Source organism: Nannospalax galili, unplaced genomic scaffold (assembly GCF_000622305.1).
Source record: "Nannospalax galili isolate Female #2095 unplaced genomic scaffold, S.galili_v1.0 scaffold1361, whole genome shotgun sequence".
NCBI lineage: Eukaryota > Metazoa > Chordata > Mammalia > Rodentia > Spalacidae > Nannospalax > Nannospalax galili.
This window is the reverse complement of record NW_008345115.1, coordinates 113032-125542: the sequence shown is the minus strand read 5'-3', so window position 1 is coordinate 125542 and position 12511 is coordinate 113032. Positions and strand designations below refer to the sequence as shown.

General features: G+C 36.7%; 1 protein-coding gene across 3 annotated transcripts in view; it reads left to right on the top strand.

Annotated features, from left to right (window-relative positions):
- Suco (SUN domain containing ossification factor) overlaps positions 1–12040 on the top strand; it is a 56880-nt gene extending 44840 nt beyond the window's left edge. For all 3 annotated transcript variants that reach the window (XM_017800192.2, XM_008841375.3, XM_029567490.1), the window contains 2 exons: positions 8963–9018; positions 10584–12040. In XM_017800192.2, coding sequence (XP_017655681.1) covers positions 8963–9018; positions 10584–11027 — 500 coding nt within the window. In that variant the 3' untranslated portion in view covers positions 11028–12040. The remainder of the gene's footprint in view (positions 1–8962; positions 9019–10583) is intronic.
- The last annotated feature ends 471 nt before the right edge of the window (positions 12041–12511 follow it).

Sequence of the window (12511 nt, the reverse complement as noted above, 5' to 3'; positions counted from 1 at the left end):
TTGTCTTTTTGAGACAGGGTCTCCCTGTAGCCCCAGCTGTCCTGGAACTCACTATGTAAACCAGGCTGGCCTTGAACTCACAGAGATCCACCTTCCTCTGCCTCCCGAGTGCTAAGATTAAAGGTGTGCACCACCACACCCAGCTCTTAAACATATTTGAAGTGTGCAATTCAGTAATGTTAAGTAAGTTCACATTCTCATGAAAAAAATCTTCAGATCTTCATCTTGAAAATTTGAAAACTGTAAAGTGACTCCTTTTGTCCCCACTCCATTCCTCCATCACTTTAAATGCTCCGTATACATGGAATCATACGGAATTTGTCATTCTCAGCTGACTTACTTATCTTCAAAGTTCATCCATGTTATACTATGTACTAGAATTTCCTTTTTAAAGCTGAATAATAGTTTGATTTGTTTACACACTGTATTTTCCTTGCAGGTATGTGTGCACGCTTGTGTGTGTGTGTGTGTGTGTGTGTGTGTGTGCGCGCGTGTGTGTGTTGTGCATGCATACCTGCTATGGCATGCATGCATGAGGGCAAAGGACAGCTTGTGGAAGTTGGTTGTTTCCTTTCACCATATGGGTCTTAGGGATTGCCTCAGGCTGTCAGACTTGCCGGCAGGGTGCTTTACCTGCTGAGCCATCCTGTTGCCCTCCATTTGTCTTTTGATGAAGATTTGAGTAACTTCTCCTCTGCTGTTTTGAGTAATGCTACTTTGAGCATGAGTCTTCAAGTATCTCTTGGCAGTCTTGCTTTCAGTTCTTCTGATATAATCACAAAAGGGATTGCTAGGTCTTTTGGTAGTCTCATTTTTGTTTTTGAGTAATTGCCATACTATTTCCATAGTTACTGTATTCCATCCCATCAACAGTGTGTAGAGTTCCAGTTTCTTCATATTGTCGATCAGTGTTTGTTTTTCTTCTAATAATAGCTATCCTAATGTGTGTGAGATACTTCATTGTAGCTTTGATTTGCATTTCTCTGGTGATTAATGATCTCCATTATATTTCCAATAGACTTATTGACTATTTGTATATCTCATTAGTTTGCCTATTTTTAAATATTGGGTTACTTGATTTTTAAAAATATGTTATTTTTTTTATTTTATGTGTATGAGTGTACTGCCTGTATGTAAGTGCACTCATGTCCTGCAGTGCCCACAGAGGTCAGAAGAGGGCATCAGATCCCTTGTAACTGGAGTTACACGTGGTTGTTAGCTGTCATGTGGGTGCTGGGAACCAAACCTGGGTCCTTTGCAAGAGCAACCAGTGCTCTTAACCACTGAGCCCTCTCCCCAGCCCCTTGATTTTTAGAGGTTCTTTATATGTTAATAGATATATGATTTACAAATACTTTCTCCCATTCTGTACATAGCTTTTTCACTGTTAACAAAAAGTTTTAAGTTTAATATTATACCATTTGTTCATTTTGTTTTGTTGCCTATACTTTTAGTGTCTTATCTCAGAAATCATTGTGAAGTCCTGAGCCCTAAAACTTGTCCCGTTTGTTTGAGTTTTAGTTGTTGTTTTGGTTTGGTTTTTGGTTTTCTTTTTTCCCCCTCGGAGTTTTATAGACTGGATCTTTATTTGGGGTTAATTTTTGACATAAGGGTCTAGTTTTCCTCTGCACAATTTGTTGAATAGATTTTCCATTCCCTATTGAAAGTGATCTTAGCTCCCCTTGTTAAAGATCATTTGACTGTATATTGAAGGATTTGTGTCTGGGCTTTGTATTTCCTTCCATTGGTCAGTTTGTCTTTATGCTAGCAAGTACAAATCATGAATGTGATTTGAAGTCTGGGAGAGAGAATCCTCTGCTCCTTTAAAAATTATTTTGACTGTTTGAGGTCCCTTGAGATTCCATGTGAATTTCAGGATGAACTTTTCTATTTTTGGGTAAAATGCTATTGGAATTTTGATAGATTTTGTTGAATCTATATGTCATCTTATGTAGTATCAACATCTTAGCAATACTAAGTCTTCCAACCCATAATCATAGAATCCTTTCATTTCTTTTTATCTTCTTTAATTTCTTTAATCAGCATTTTAGTAGTTTTTAGTGTACAAGTCTTTCTTCTGGGTTAGGAAAATCTTTATTCCTAAGATTTCTTTTCTCATAACTATTAAAAATAGAATTACTCTCTTAATTTCCTTTTTCATATTATTTTTCAGAGATTCCTGCATATAATCTTGTCATCTGTTAACAGACGTAGTTTACTTCCAACTTGAATACTTTGTTGTTGTTACCAGCTTTTCTTGTCTAATTTCTCTGGCTAGACCTTCTAGTACTATGTCACATGGAAGTGGGGGTAGAGTGTAATCATTCCTGCTTTGTTCCCAATCTTAGAGGAAAGCTTTTCACTCTTTCACTGTTGAGCATGATTTTAGTTATGGACTTTATATAAAAATGTGTATGTGCAGTGGGGGGTGCACCTTTGCGTGCCTAAGTGCAAGTGAGCATATGCACATGTGTGCAGTCAGAGGACGGCCTCAGATGTTACTCCTTGCATTCCACCTTACCTGAATTTTTTTTTTTCTCACTACTATATCTGCCAAGCTAGCTGGGCCTTGAGCACCCAGGATCTCTACCATCTTTGTCTCCCACCTCCCAGTAAGATCACAGAAGTATAGATGCTTTATGTGGGTTCTAGGGATTCAAACTCAGATTTTCAAACTTGCCTGGCAAGTGCTTTACCCACTGAAGCAACCCCCCAACCTACTTGTCACTTTCATTGCACATTGAATTTGTATGATTCATATGCATGATTGCATTCGATTTTTAATATTCTCGCATTTCAGTAACTGATTAAGTCACAATGTATTCATCCATTCTACCATTGTTTATAGTTCAGGTTATTAAAAATAATGCTGCTATAGCCTGGTGTGGGGACTCCCACCTTTAATCCCAGCACACAGGAGGCAGAGGCTGGTGGAGCTCTGTGAGTTCGGAGCCAGCCGGGTCTGCATAGTGAGTTCAAGGCCAAACAGAGTTGTATGTATTAAGACCCTGTCTCAAAAAAACCCAATAGTAATAATAATGCTGTAATCCTTCCTGTGTCTGCATACTGGAGCATAGTTGCATGAGTTTCTACCAAAATATTAGGTGATGCAATTTACCATGTTGTGTTACGCTTATGTGCAAGTTGAGACATAGTGGCAAAATTTCCCAGAGTAGTTCCATTTATGTTTTTGACCTATTCTGTGAGAGTTTTCATTCTTTTACATTCTTGTTAACAGGTAAAATGTTAAGTTCATTGTACTTGTAACTTTTACATACTGAACAGGTTGATTATCTTTAGCCTGATTTTCTGTTTTGTTTTGGGATTTTTTTTTTTTTTTTTTGGTCGGGGGGGGGGGGCGGAGCAGTTTGGGAGGACCTGGCAATTGAGCCCAGGACTTTGAGCATGCCAAGTAGGCATCCTACCACTGAGGCCACTGCACGGTCATTTGGTTTGCCTGTCCTTTATTAGGCTGCCTTTTTCTTACTAGCTTCAATTTCTTTTTAAGATTTCGATCCAGTTAAAATATGTTAAGTATCTTATTTCACTCTAAGACCCACCTGTTTTTACTTTTTATATATACTTTAATTTTAAATAAAACAAGAATTTCTTAAATGCTGATACAATCCTTTGAAATTTTTTTTTCCCCATTTTGATAGTGTTTTATCTTCTGCTCAAATGGAACTTTTTTTTCCCCTTTATCTTTTTCTTTTCTTGGAGGCAGGGTCTCTTGTATCTCAGGTGGCCTTGACCTACTATTGAACCAAAAATGACTTCAAACTTCTGTCCTTCCTGCCTTCAGGTCTCCTAAGTACTGAGATCATAGGCATGCATCACCACACCCAGTTTTATGTGGTACTGGAGTTTGAACCCAGGGTTTCATGCATGATGCTAGGCAAAACACTGTCAGCTGAGCTGTGTCCCCAACCCTTTTTATTCCATTTGTATAGATGTTATTCTATTGTATTTTCTTTTTAGATGTTTAATTTTTTCCTTTGATTTTTTTTTTCAGATCTTTAATTCATCTCAAATTATTAGGTAGGTGTTGTCAGATTTTCATGTCTGACAAAATAACTGACAAATAATTTTAAGGAGGAAAAGTTTCTTTTAGCTTGTGCTTTGAAAGATTTCAATCTGTGGTCACTTGACTCCTTTCTGGGCCTCTGAGGAGACAAGAACAGGTAGTAAGATAAGCCTGCCCACCTTGGTAGCTGAGAAGCAAAGTGAGGAAAAGATGGACCTTTTTGCATCATGTGCTCAGTGACCTACTTCTTCCAGTGAGGCCTCATCTCCTAAATTTTCCACCATCTCTCAATAGCACCACCATCTGTGTGTCAAGCTTTTAATACCCTAGTTTTTGGAGGACATTTAAGATCCAAATAATGACAGTAGCGTTGCCAGTATAAAATTGTGTATGTCTATTAGTCATCTCAGTTGTCTTGACTATTATTTTGACTGCATTTCCATGTAAGTTTAAACCTATCTGCTAAATGTTTCATCTAAAAAAATGTATTGCTGTGTTTGTTTTTTGGTTGTTTCTGACATTACTTTGATTTTTTTTTCAAGTCAATTTGAGAAGACCATAGTATATCTTATGCCCGTGGGGAGTGTGTGTGTGTGTGTGTGTGTGTGTGTGTGTGTGTGTGTGTGTGTATTGCAAGTATACAGAAATAGATTCCGATGCAGTTAAGTTCTACTATGTTCTAACTAAATCTCTACTGAATGAATCAGTCTTAATTCTGGGTGAAATGTTAACATCTCCAACTATAGTAATAGATATATCTATTTTTCTTTGCAGTTCTCTTATTTTTTTGCCTGTTTATTGTGATGCCATGTTGTCTAAGTGTGTGTGCATTAAGAACCATTGTAGTGATCTGTTAAGTCATTATTGCTATTGTTCATTTTATTCATACATAAGTATACATAACTTATGTACATATATATATGTAAGCCTATTTGATATATTATTGGTATTATTGCAGACATAATTATCTGTTATACCAGCTAAACATAAGAAAGGTGAAATGTTTTGTGTCGTCCCCCCCCCCCCCCCTTTTTTTTGAGCCAGGATTGGTTCCCCTGCTATTCCAGCTGTCCTGGAATTTGCTATGTAGACCAGGCGGGTCTCCATCTCACAGAGATCTGCCTGCCTCTGCCTCCGGAGTATGAACTACCATGCCCAAGGATCTGCACTGCTTTTAACATTTCTTGCAAGGCAGGTTTGCTGAATACATATTCCCTGAAGTTTTGCTTTTCTTTGAAACTATTTTGTTCTCCTTCCTTTTTGAAGAATGCATAGCAAAGATAAGAATTAATCCGACTTTTCCTCAAAGAACAGAATTCTTCATCTTACTACTTCAAAGGTTGCTTCTTCTTTCTTGTCCTTGCGGTTTTCCCATTAAGTTTATATTTACATCCTGTTTAAATGTGCCATAGTTATGGGTATCTTTTTTTTTTTTCCAAGTCTTTTCTCTGTTTCCAGTTTTTTATTGTCATATCCTTAAACTCAGAAATTCTTTCTTGAGCCATGGTCATTTACTTTTGAGTCTGTCAAGGGTGTTTATTACTGCTCATGTTATTGATCGTTAGCATTTCTTTCCGATTCCTCTCACCTCTGTGCTTACGTAGTCCATGTGTTCTTTTATGCCACTTTCCCATTCAAGTTCATTAAAGTTCATCATAATCACTAAGCTGTCTCTTGAGTCCCCTCAAAATAACTCAATGAAAATGACAATACATTGGTTAAACATCATTTGATCATTGGGGGAAGCTTTTATATGTATTGTTAATACATAATTTTGCTTGATGACTAGGAATTTTACATCTGTTCATGAATAAGACAGTATGTGATTGTTTTTATTTCTAAGATTAGATTTTAGTGTGTAAGGCTTATAATAATTAGATGTGTAATTATGGTGGTTAATTTTAGTTGTCCACTTGACCGGATTGAGAAGTGCCTAGGAGATTAGCAAAGCAGAACTATGAATGTGTCTGTGATGCCATTTCCAGAAAGGATTAACTGAGAGTAGGAAAGGCCTTCCCTGAATGCGGGTTGTACCATCCCACAGGTCTAGGCCTGTAGAGAATAAAAGAGAGACAAGGGGAAAATGAGTGCAGTGCCAGCGCTTCCCTCCACTGCTGTGGGTACCATGCCTTTGCTACCGCGGTAAACTGAGCCTCCGAAAACATAGAAGCCATCAAGTTTTCTTCCTTTAAGTTATTCTCTCAGATATCGTGGTCAGATTAATTTAAAAGTGTCATAGTAATGTTCTCTTTCTCAGAAGTCATTTAAGATTATGTGTGTTTCTTTCTAATTCAGTGAAGTTGCATAAGTATGGAATTTTTTTTCTTGTGGGAGTACTTTAAGGTTTATAGCTTAGGTTATAAGAATGGTGTTTTCTGGTGACTTTAAATTACAATTCCAAGAATCTGCCCATTTTTCCTAAATGTTAAGATGTAGTAGCACACAGTTTTCTGATTTTAGCTTTTATAGTAGGAGCATCTGCTATTATAGCATTCTAATATGTGCCCCTTCCTTGCCTTCTTAAGTTTTCGTTTAGGAGAAAGCAGGTAGTTTCTTCTTAGTACTCTTAGGTTAGAAGTTGGACACAGTTTTTGTTCTTTCATTGGTCACCCATCAGCTTAGAAGTACTTACTGAAGTCTAAAGCAATATTTTACCACCTTTTAAACCAACACAATATAAAACACTTATTTAATCCCCAATTTTATTTATTTTATGATAGTTTATAGTATTTACTTGCATTGTTTTTGCTTTAACTCTGTTTTTCTGTTCAATTTTAACTCAAGATATTATTGTTCGATTTTATATTTATTGTTCGTTTAACCTGCATATTTACTGAGTTCTTTGGTGTTTTAATCATTTTTCTAAGATCTTTCATTTCTCATTACATCTCTTGAACCTCTGAACTGCTGTTCTCTTTTTTTCTTTAATCCTGTTTGAGATTTCTGGGTCTTTTTAAATCTATAGATTGATATCTTTTATGAGTAATGGAAAATTGTCAGCCATTATTTTTCTCCTCAAATGTCACCTATTCCTCCATTTCCTAGATTCTCAAAATTTGTAAATTTGTTAGTCCATATCTATATATCCTTTCTGTCTTGTAAACTTTCCATCTTTTTGTTTTCTTTTTCTTTTTTTTTGGTCTTTTTGAGACAGGGTCTCCCTGTAGCCCCAGCTGTCCTGGAACTCACTATGTAGACCAGGCTGGCCTTGAACTCACAGAGATCCGCCTGCCTCTGCCTCCCGATTAAAGGTGTGCACAACCACGCCTGGCGTTTTCTTTTTTTTAAGATTTATTTTTCAGTTATGGAGGGTGGTTATCTGTGTACATGAACACAGGTGCCTTTGGTGGCCAGAGGATCTCCTGGAGCTGGAGTTACAGGTTGTTGTAAGTCACTCAACATGGGTGCTGGGGACCAAACTCAGGTCCTCTATGATAGCAGTAAGTGCTCTTAACTACTGAGCCAGTCTCTCTAGTCTCGTTTTGCTTTCTTACATTTCTTGGTGAATATTTTTTGATCTGTTTTCTAAACCATAACAGTCTACAGCTCTGACTAATCTGTTTTAAATTTCACTTAGTATGTTTTCTGTTTCTAAAGCTATTTTTGTATTTTGTTTTTTAAAAACCTATCTGGACTAGCCTTCTTTATTTCTTATTTTGTGTGTCTCATGGGTATTTTCAAGCTTTTTTTATTTCAACATTATAAGCACAGTGTCTTCATAGTCTGTGTTTAAGATCAGGTGCATTCAGGGTGGTATGGCCATAGATGATGGGTAGTCTGTCCTGTGTTTGATAGTCCTAGTGTCTTAAATCTTTCTGAATCCATCTATCTGTGTTTGTTGGCTCTTCCTCAAGATATGGTATGCCATTGTGTGCTTAGTCCTCTTTGTTTGCTTTTTCATTTTGAAAAATTATCTGTATAATTTAAGAGCTAGATTGTAGGCTCTTTGGCATTTTTTTTCTTTGTTTCTCTCATCGTAGTTAGTTGTTTGCAGTGAGGAAGTTGATCTGAGTAGCTTAATAACCATTCCTAGAAGAAGGCATCGTAAAAAGCAGCTTGAAATTAGTGATCTGTATAAATTACTATATTTTTATATATTCAACAACTTTCTCAAGAATTTTTTTTGGGTGAAGTTGTAATTAGTTGAATCATGTTATTAGTTTCTGGTATATGCCTGTTTATGATAAATTTTCTACTTATTGTATTAGTCTTATCTGTGTGAGACCGTAAATTGTTTCAGCAGGCTGAACAAAGCTAAAGTTAGGACTTCTTAGCGATATATGCTTATCTTGTCATTGTATGGAAGTTAGGGTTGTCCTGAATGTGCTTTGAGCAATGAAATTTTTAAAACTTTGAAAAACTTATAGATCCATAATGTTCATTCATTATTGCTTGGTCACATGGTCACAAATTGTTTTTATATTACAGTGTTAGTAGTCTTAATTATAACAACAACAAAAAAAATTCTTGAGTCTCTTATTTTGTGCTCCTCTGACTTCTATATGGTTCCAACTGCTTGACACACATTATTAATCTACCTTTCTGACACAGTCTTTTAGGGATTACCTGTAGACTTGGTATTGGTTTACTCAGTTATGTTATTCTTGTCAGGTAAGAGTATGGGTCTGGTCCGAAGAATGGTCCTTCCTGTATTGATTGATAACTAAATTAAAAACATAAAAAAGAAACATACTTACTTGAAGGTTGTCTTCAGCGTTGATGACCAACCTTCACGTTAACTTTGACCAAGGCCAAAATAGGAACGATACCATCTCCTACCTTGGCCTTCTGGCTTATTAGTTCTTAAATACATAAATAATAGTTATTCTCATACAAATATAAATGTATTGGTTCTATAAATAATCAGTAAGTAATGCCGTTTTGGGTGTCACAGCGTATTCCACTTTTCATTTTGCATCCTGTTTTCTTTACTTATAGTAGACCCGAATGACCTGTACATCGTAGAACCCTTGAAGTTCTCTCCAGAGAAAAAGGTAATATTCTCTTTCGAAGTTTATTGATAAGCTATTTATAAGTAAATGAAGAAAAAAAAGATTGAAAGTTTTAATGTGATCTTTAGGTATTTCTTGGCATAATGTTTATTTTAATGTTTTCCTTTTTGGATGTTTTGGGTGGTTTTTGTTGTTTTTAAATTTATTTGGTGGGACACATATATGAAGGTCAGAGGGTAGCTTACCCTGGTTGGTTCTCCCTGTGTGGGTTCATTTTGTCAGGTGTAGTGGCAAGTGCCACCTGCAGATCCATCTTGCTGTCCCTAGTTTTTATTTTTTGAGACAAGGGGGTCTCATACTGTAGCTCAGACTTCTCTAAAATATAATTTAATATGAGCCCAGGCTTTTCTTAAACTCATGGCAATCCTTCTGTTTCAACCTCCCAAATGCTGGGATTATAGATAATGTTCCATTTTTTGTTTGTTTCTGAGAAGGTCTCCAAGTTGCTATGTACCTGAAAATGACCTTGAACTAGTAAAGATCCCCCTGTCTGCACCTCCTGAGGGGGAATGCTAGGATTGCAGGCATCTGTCGCCACACCTGGTTTTCTGGAGTGCTAAGTGTCAAACCCAGGGCTTCATGCATGCTACCAACTGAGCTACACATCCCCCCAGCCCCTGTAGTGTTCATTGTCAGTGATGATAATGATGTAAATAAATATTTAGAGACTCAGCAAACTGTGACCCGTAGTCCACAATAGCCTTATTTTTTTATGACATATAAACCAAGAAGTATTTTTCATTTCTAAAGAATTATAAAGCAAAACCAAAAGTACATAAGAGAGACATGTATGAAACCTATAAAACCTAAAATATTATCCATCCTTTTAAAGAAAAAGTTTTCTGATCCTTGGGTGATAGTTTTCATTTACCAAGCTTCTAATGCTTGTCAGGTACACAGTGCACACACTTACCTTGCAGCTCTCCCAACAACCTAAGGTAGTATTCACAACTTTTAAATGAGAAAACAAACTGAGAGACATGTCTTACTTAGATGACCCATTCGATGGTAGACAGTGCTTAGTAGTGCTTAGGTTTTTTTGGCTACAAAGGCTGCTTTTCTGTTGTGCCTCCCAAATTAAATTTGTCTCAATTATCAGTAATTATCTCTAGGTAATAGGACTTGGGACTTAGTGCCAAATAGCTTCAGACATGATTCCAACTTGACTGTTCACTGCTTTGTAACTTAGGGAAGGAGCCAAATCTCTGAAGCTGAATTTTCTCATTTAAAAGCCAAGGACAAACATTTCAGAGTTAATATACAAAATATACATGAAAGTAACCGGTATAACATCTGGCACATAGTAGGTATTCAGATATTAGTTGCTACCACCTAACTCTGTATTCAGTGGTGGATGATAAGCAATTGAAGGTTTTGGTTGAGTAGTATTTATAATAGGGGTCTATTCAGAGCACAACTGGGCAATGAGTGTGCGTGTATGGTCCTGTTTTACTTCTTGCCAGACAGCAATATTGTCCTCTCCTAATTAGCTCTCGTGTCTAATAAGGGGGTGTAATTCCTGTGCTTAACTTTTATTTCTATTGTAGAAGAAACGCTGCAAATACAAAACTGAAAAAATTGAGACGATAAAGCCTGCAGAACCATTGCATCCAGTAGCCAATGGAGACATAAAGGGGAGAAAGCCCTTTACGAACCAGAGAGATTTTTCTAATATGGGAGAAGTTTATCACTCTTCTTACAAGGGCCCTCCATCTGAGGGAAGCTCAGAAACTTCTTCACAGTCAGAAGAGTCCTATTTTTGTGGCATTTCAGCTTGCACAAGTCTGTGCAATGGACAGTCCCAAAAGACAAAAACTGAGAAGAGGGCTTTAAAACGAAGGCGGTCTAAAGTCCAAGACCAAGGAAAATTAATAAAAACTCTTATACAGACTAAGTCGGGATCATTGCCGAGCCTGCATGACATAATAAAAGGAAACAAAGAAATCACTGTGGGAACATTTGGTGTTACAGCAGTCTCGGGACACATTTAAAATTAATTGAACTTTTCATACTGGAGACTTTTTTGTTCATTGAACAGTCTGTGGTATTTGATGGGTTTGGGAAGGGAGAAAATACTGGGGAAAGTATTCAGAAATTATGGTTTTTGCCTTTTTCAAAAGTAGACAGGATTGTGTCAATCTTGGTTAATGAACTACAGTTTTACAAGGCTGATCACGTATTCAAGGACAATGGTAGACATTTTGTAAAGATGCTTTTTCATGGATAATTACTGGGACAAAGGTAATTTGGAAGCCCAGTTCTCAGATGGGATAGGAATGAAAGCCTACACCTCTTCCTTCAGCTTGGTTCCTATTTCTCGCACCTTCCCATATTTATGTGCCTTTTGTCTACTTATAATGCCACTGGAAGAGGAGGGAGAACTGTCGTTTGATTTGTTTTGTAACTTTATTAGATTTTTGAAGCTGCAAACACTACAAGGCTTTAAGGTGGTCTGTGCTGAAGCTTGGCTTGTGGGTCAGATGCCTATAGATCCTAAAGACTTGCCAACTCAGAACCGCTCAGCAAACTCACTGCAAATAAAACTCACTTGCTGGAACTCTTAAAACTCATTTTAAGTGATGGTGATATTTTCACCCTTAGTTTCATTTCATTTAGTAGGACTGGATTCATTTTTCTTGAGTTACAAACTCAGTGAAACTGTCAGACCTTTGCTTGCAGATGACAAGTGTTTGAAAGCAAACTTAGTGTGGATTCACCTTTAAATGCACTTAACTTTATGAAGATTTCTTTACATTGCATTTTAAACATTTACAGTAAACACTCGTTCACCAAACTTTTATGTCACTGAGATCAGGTTTCACATGATTGAATCACTGCCTTTGTACATATCCAGAGAGCCAGCCAGTGAGTTTGTTGAGCCTTATTTTAATGTTATTGGTTAAGTCTAATGGGATTATGATACCTAGATGCTTGCTTTGTATTGGCTCCAATGTGCAGAGATCTGTATGTGTGATGCAATGTCTGTCTTCGTTTGTCCTTTTTTTTTTCCTTGAAAAAATAATTGGCAGTGACTGAGTAAACTGATTTTTTTGGTGTGTGATTGTACAGAAATGAGTGAAAGTGAAACTTGTTTCTTTTTGAGAGAGAATTGACCCTTTTGTTTGTAAAATTTAAGTTATAACTTATTGAGCACTTTTGTTAATTTTTTAAAAATTTGTCTAATACCTTTCTTGGTATTTGTAATGTGACTTATTTAAAGCATTTTTTGTTTAAGTTGCTGCTTTAGGGTAACAGTATCTTTTAGGAGACAAAATGTTTTTCTTTCCAGTCTGCACAATTGGCCGTTCAGAGCAACAAGGCCTGATTGTATAGCAGGCCCTTGAGAAGAAGTCCAGAGAAGAGTGGAGATGGGGGATGTCACATCATCTATGTGTCATGGAAAGAGGATTTTAAATATGTAACTACAGAGCTGTAGTGCCATTAGAAACTGTGAATTTCCGAATAAATCTGAACA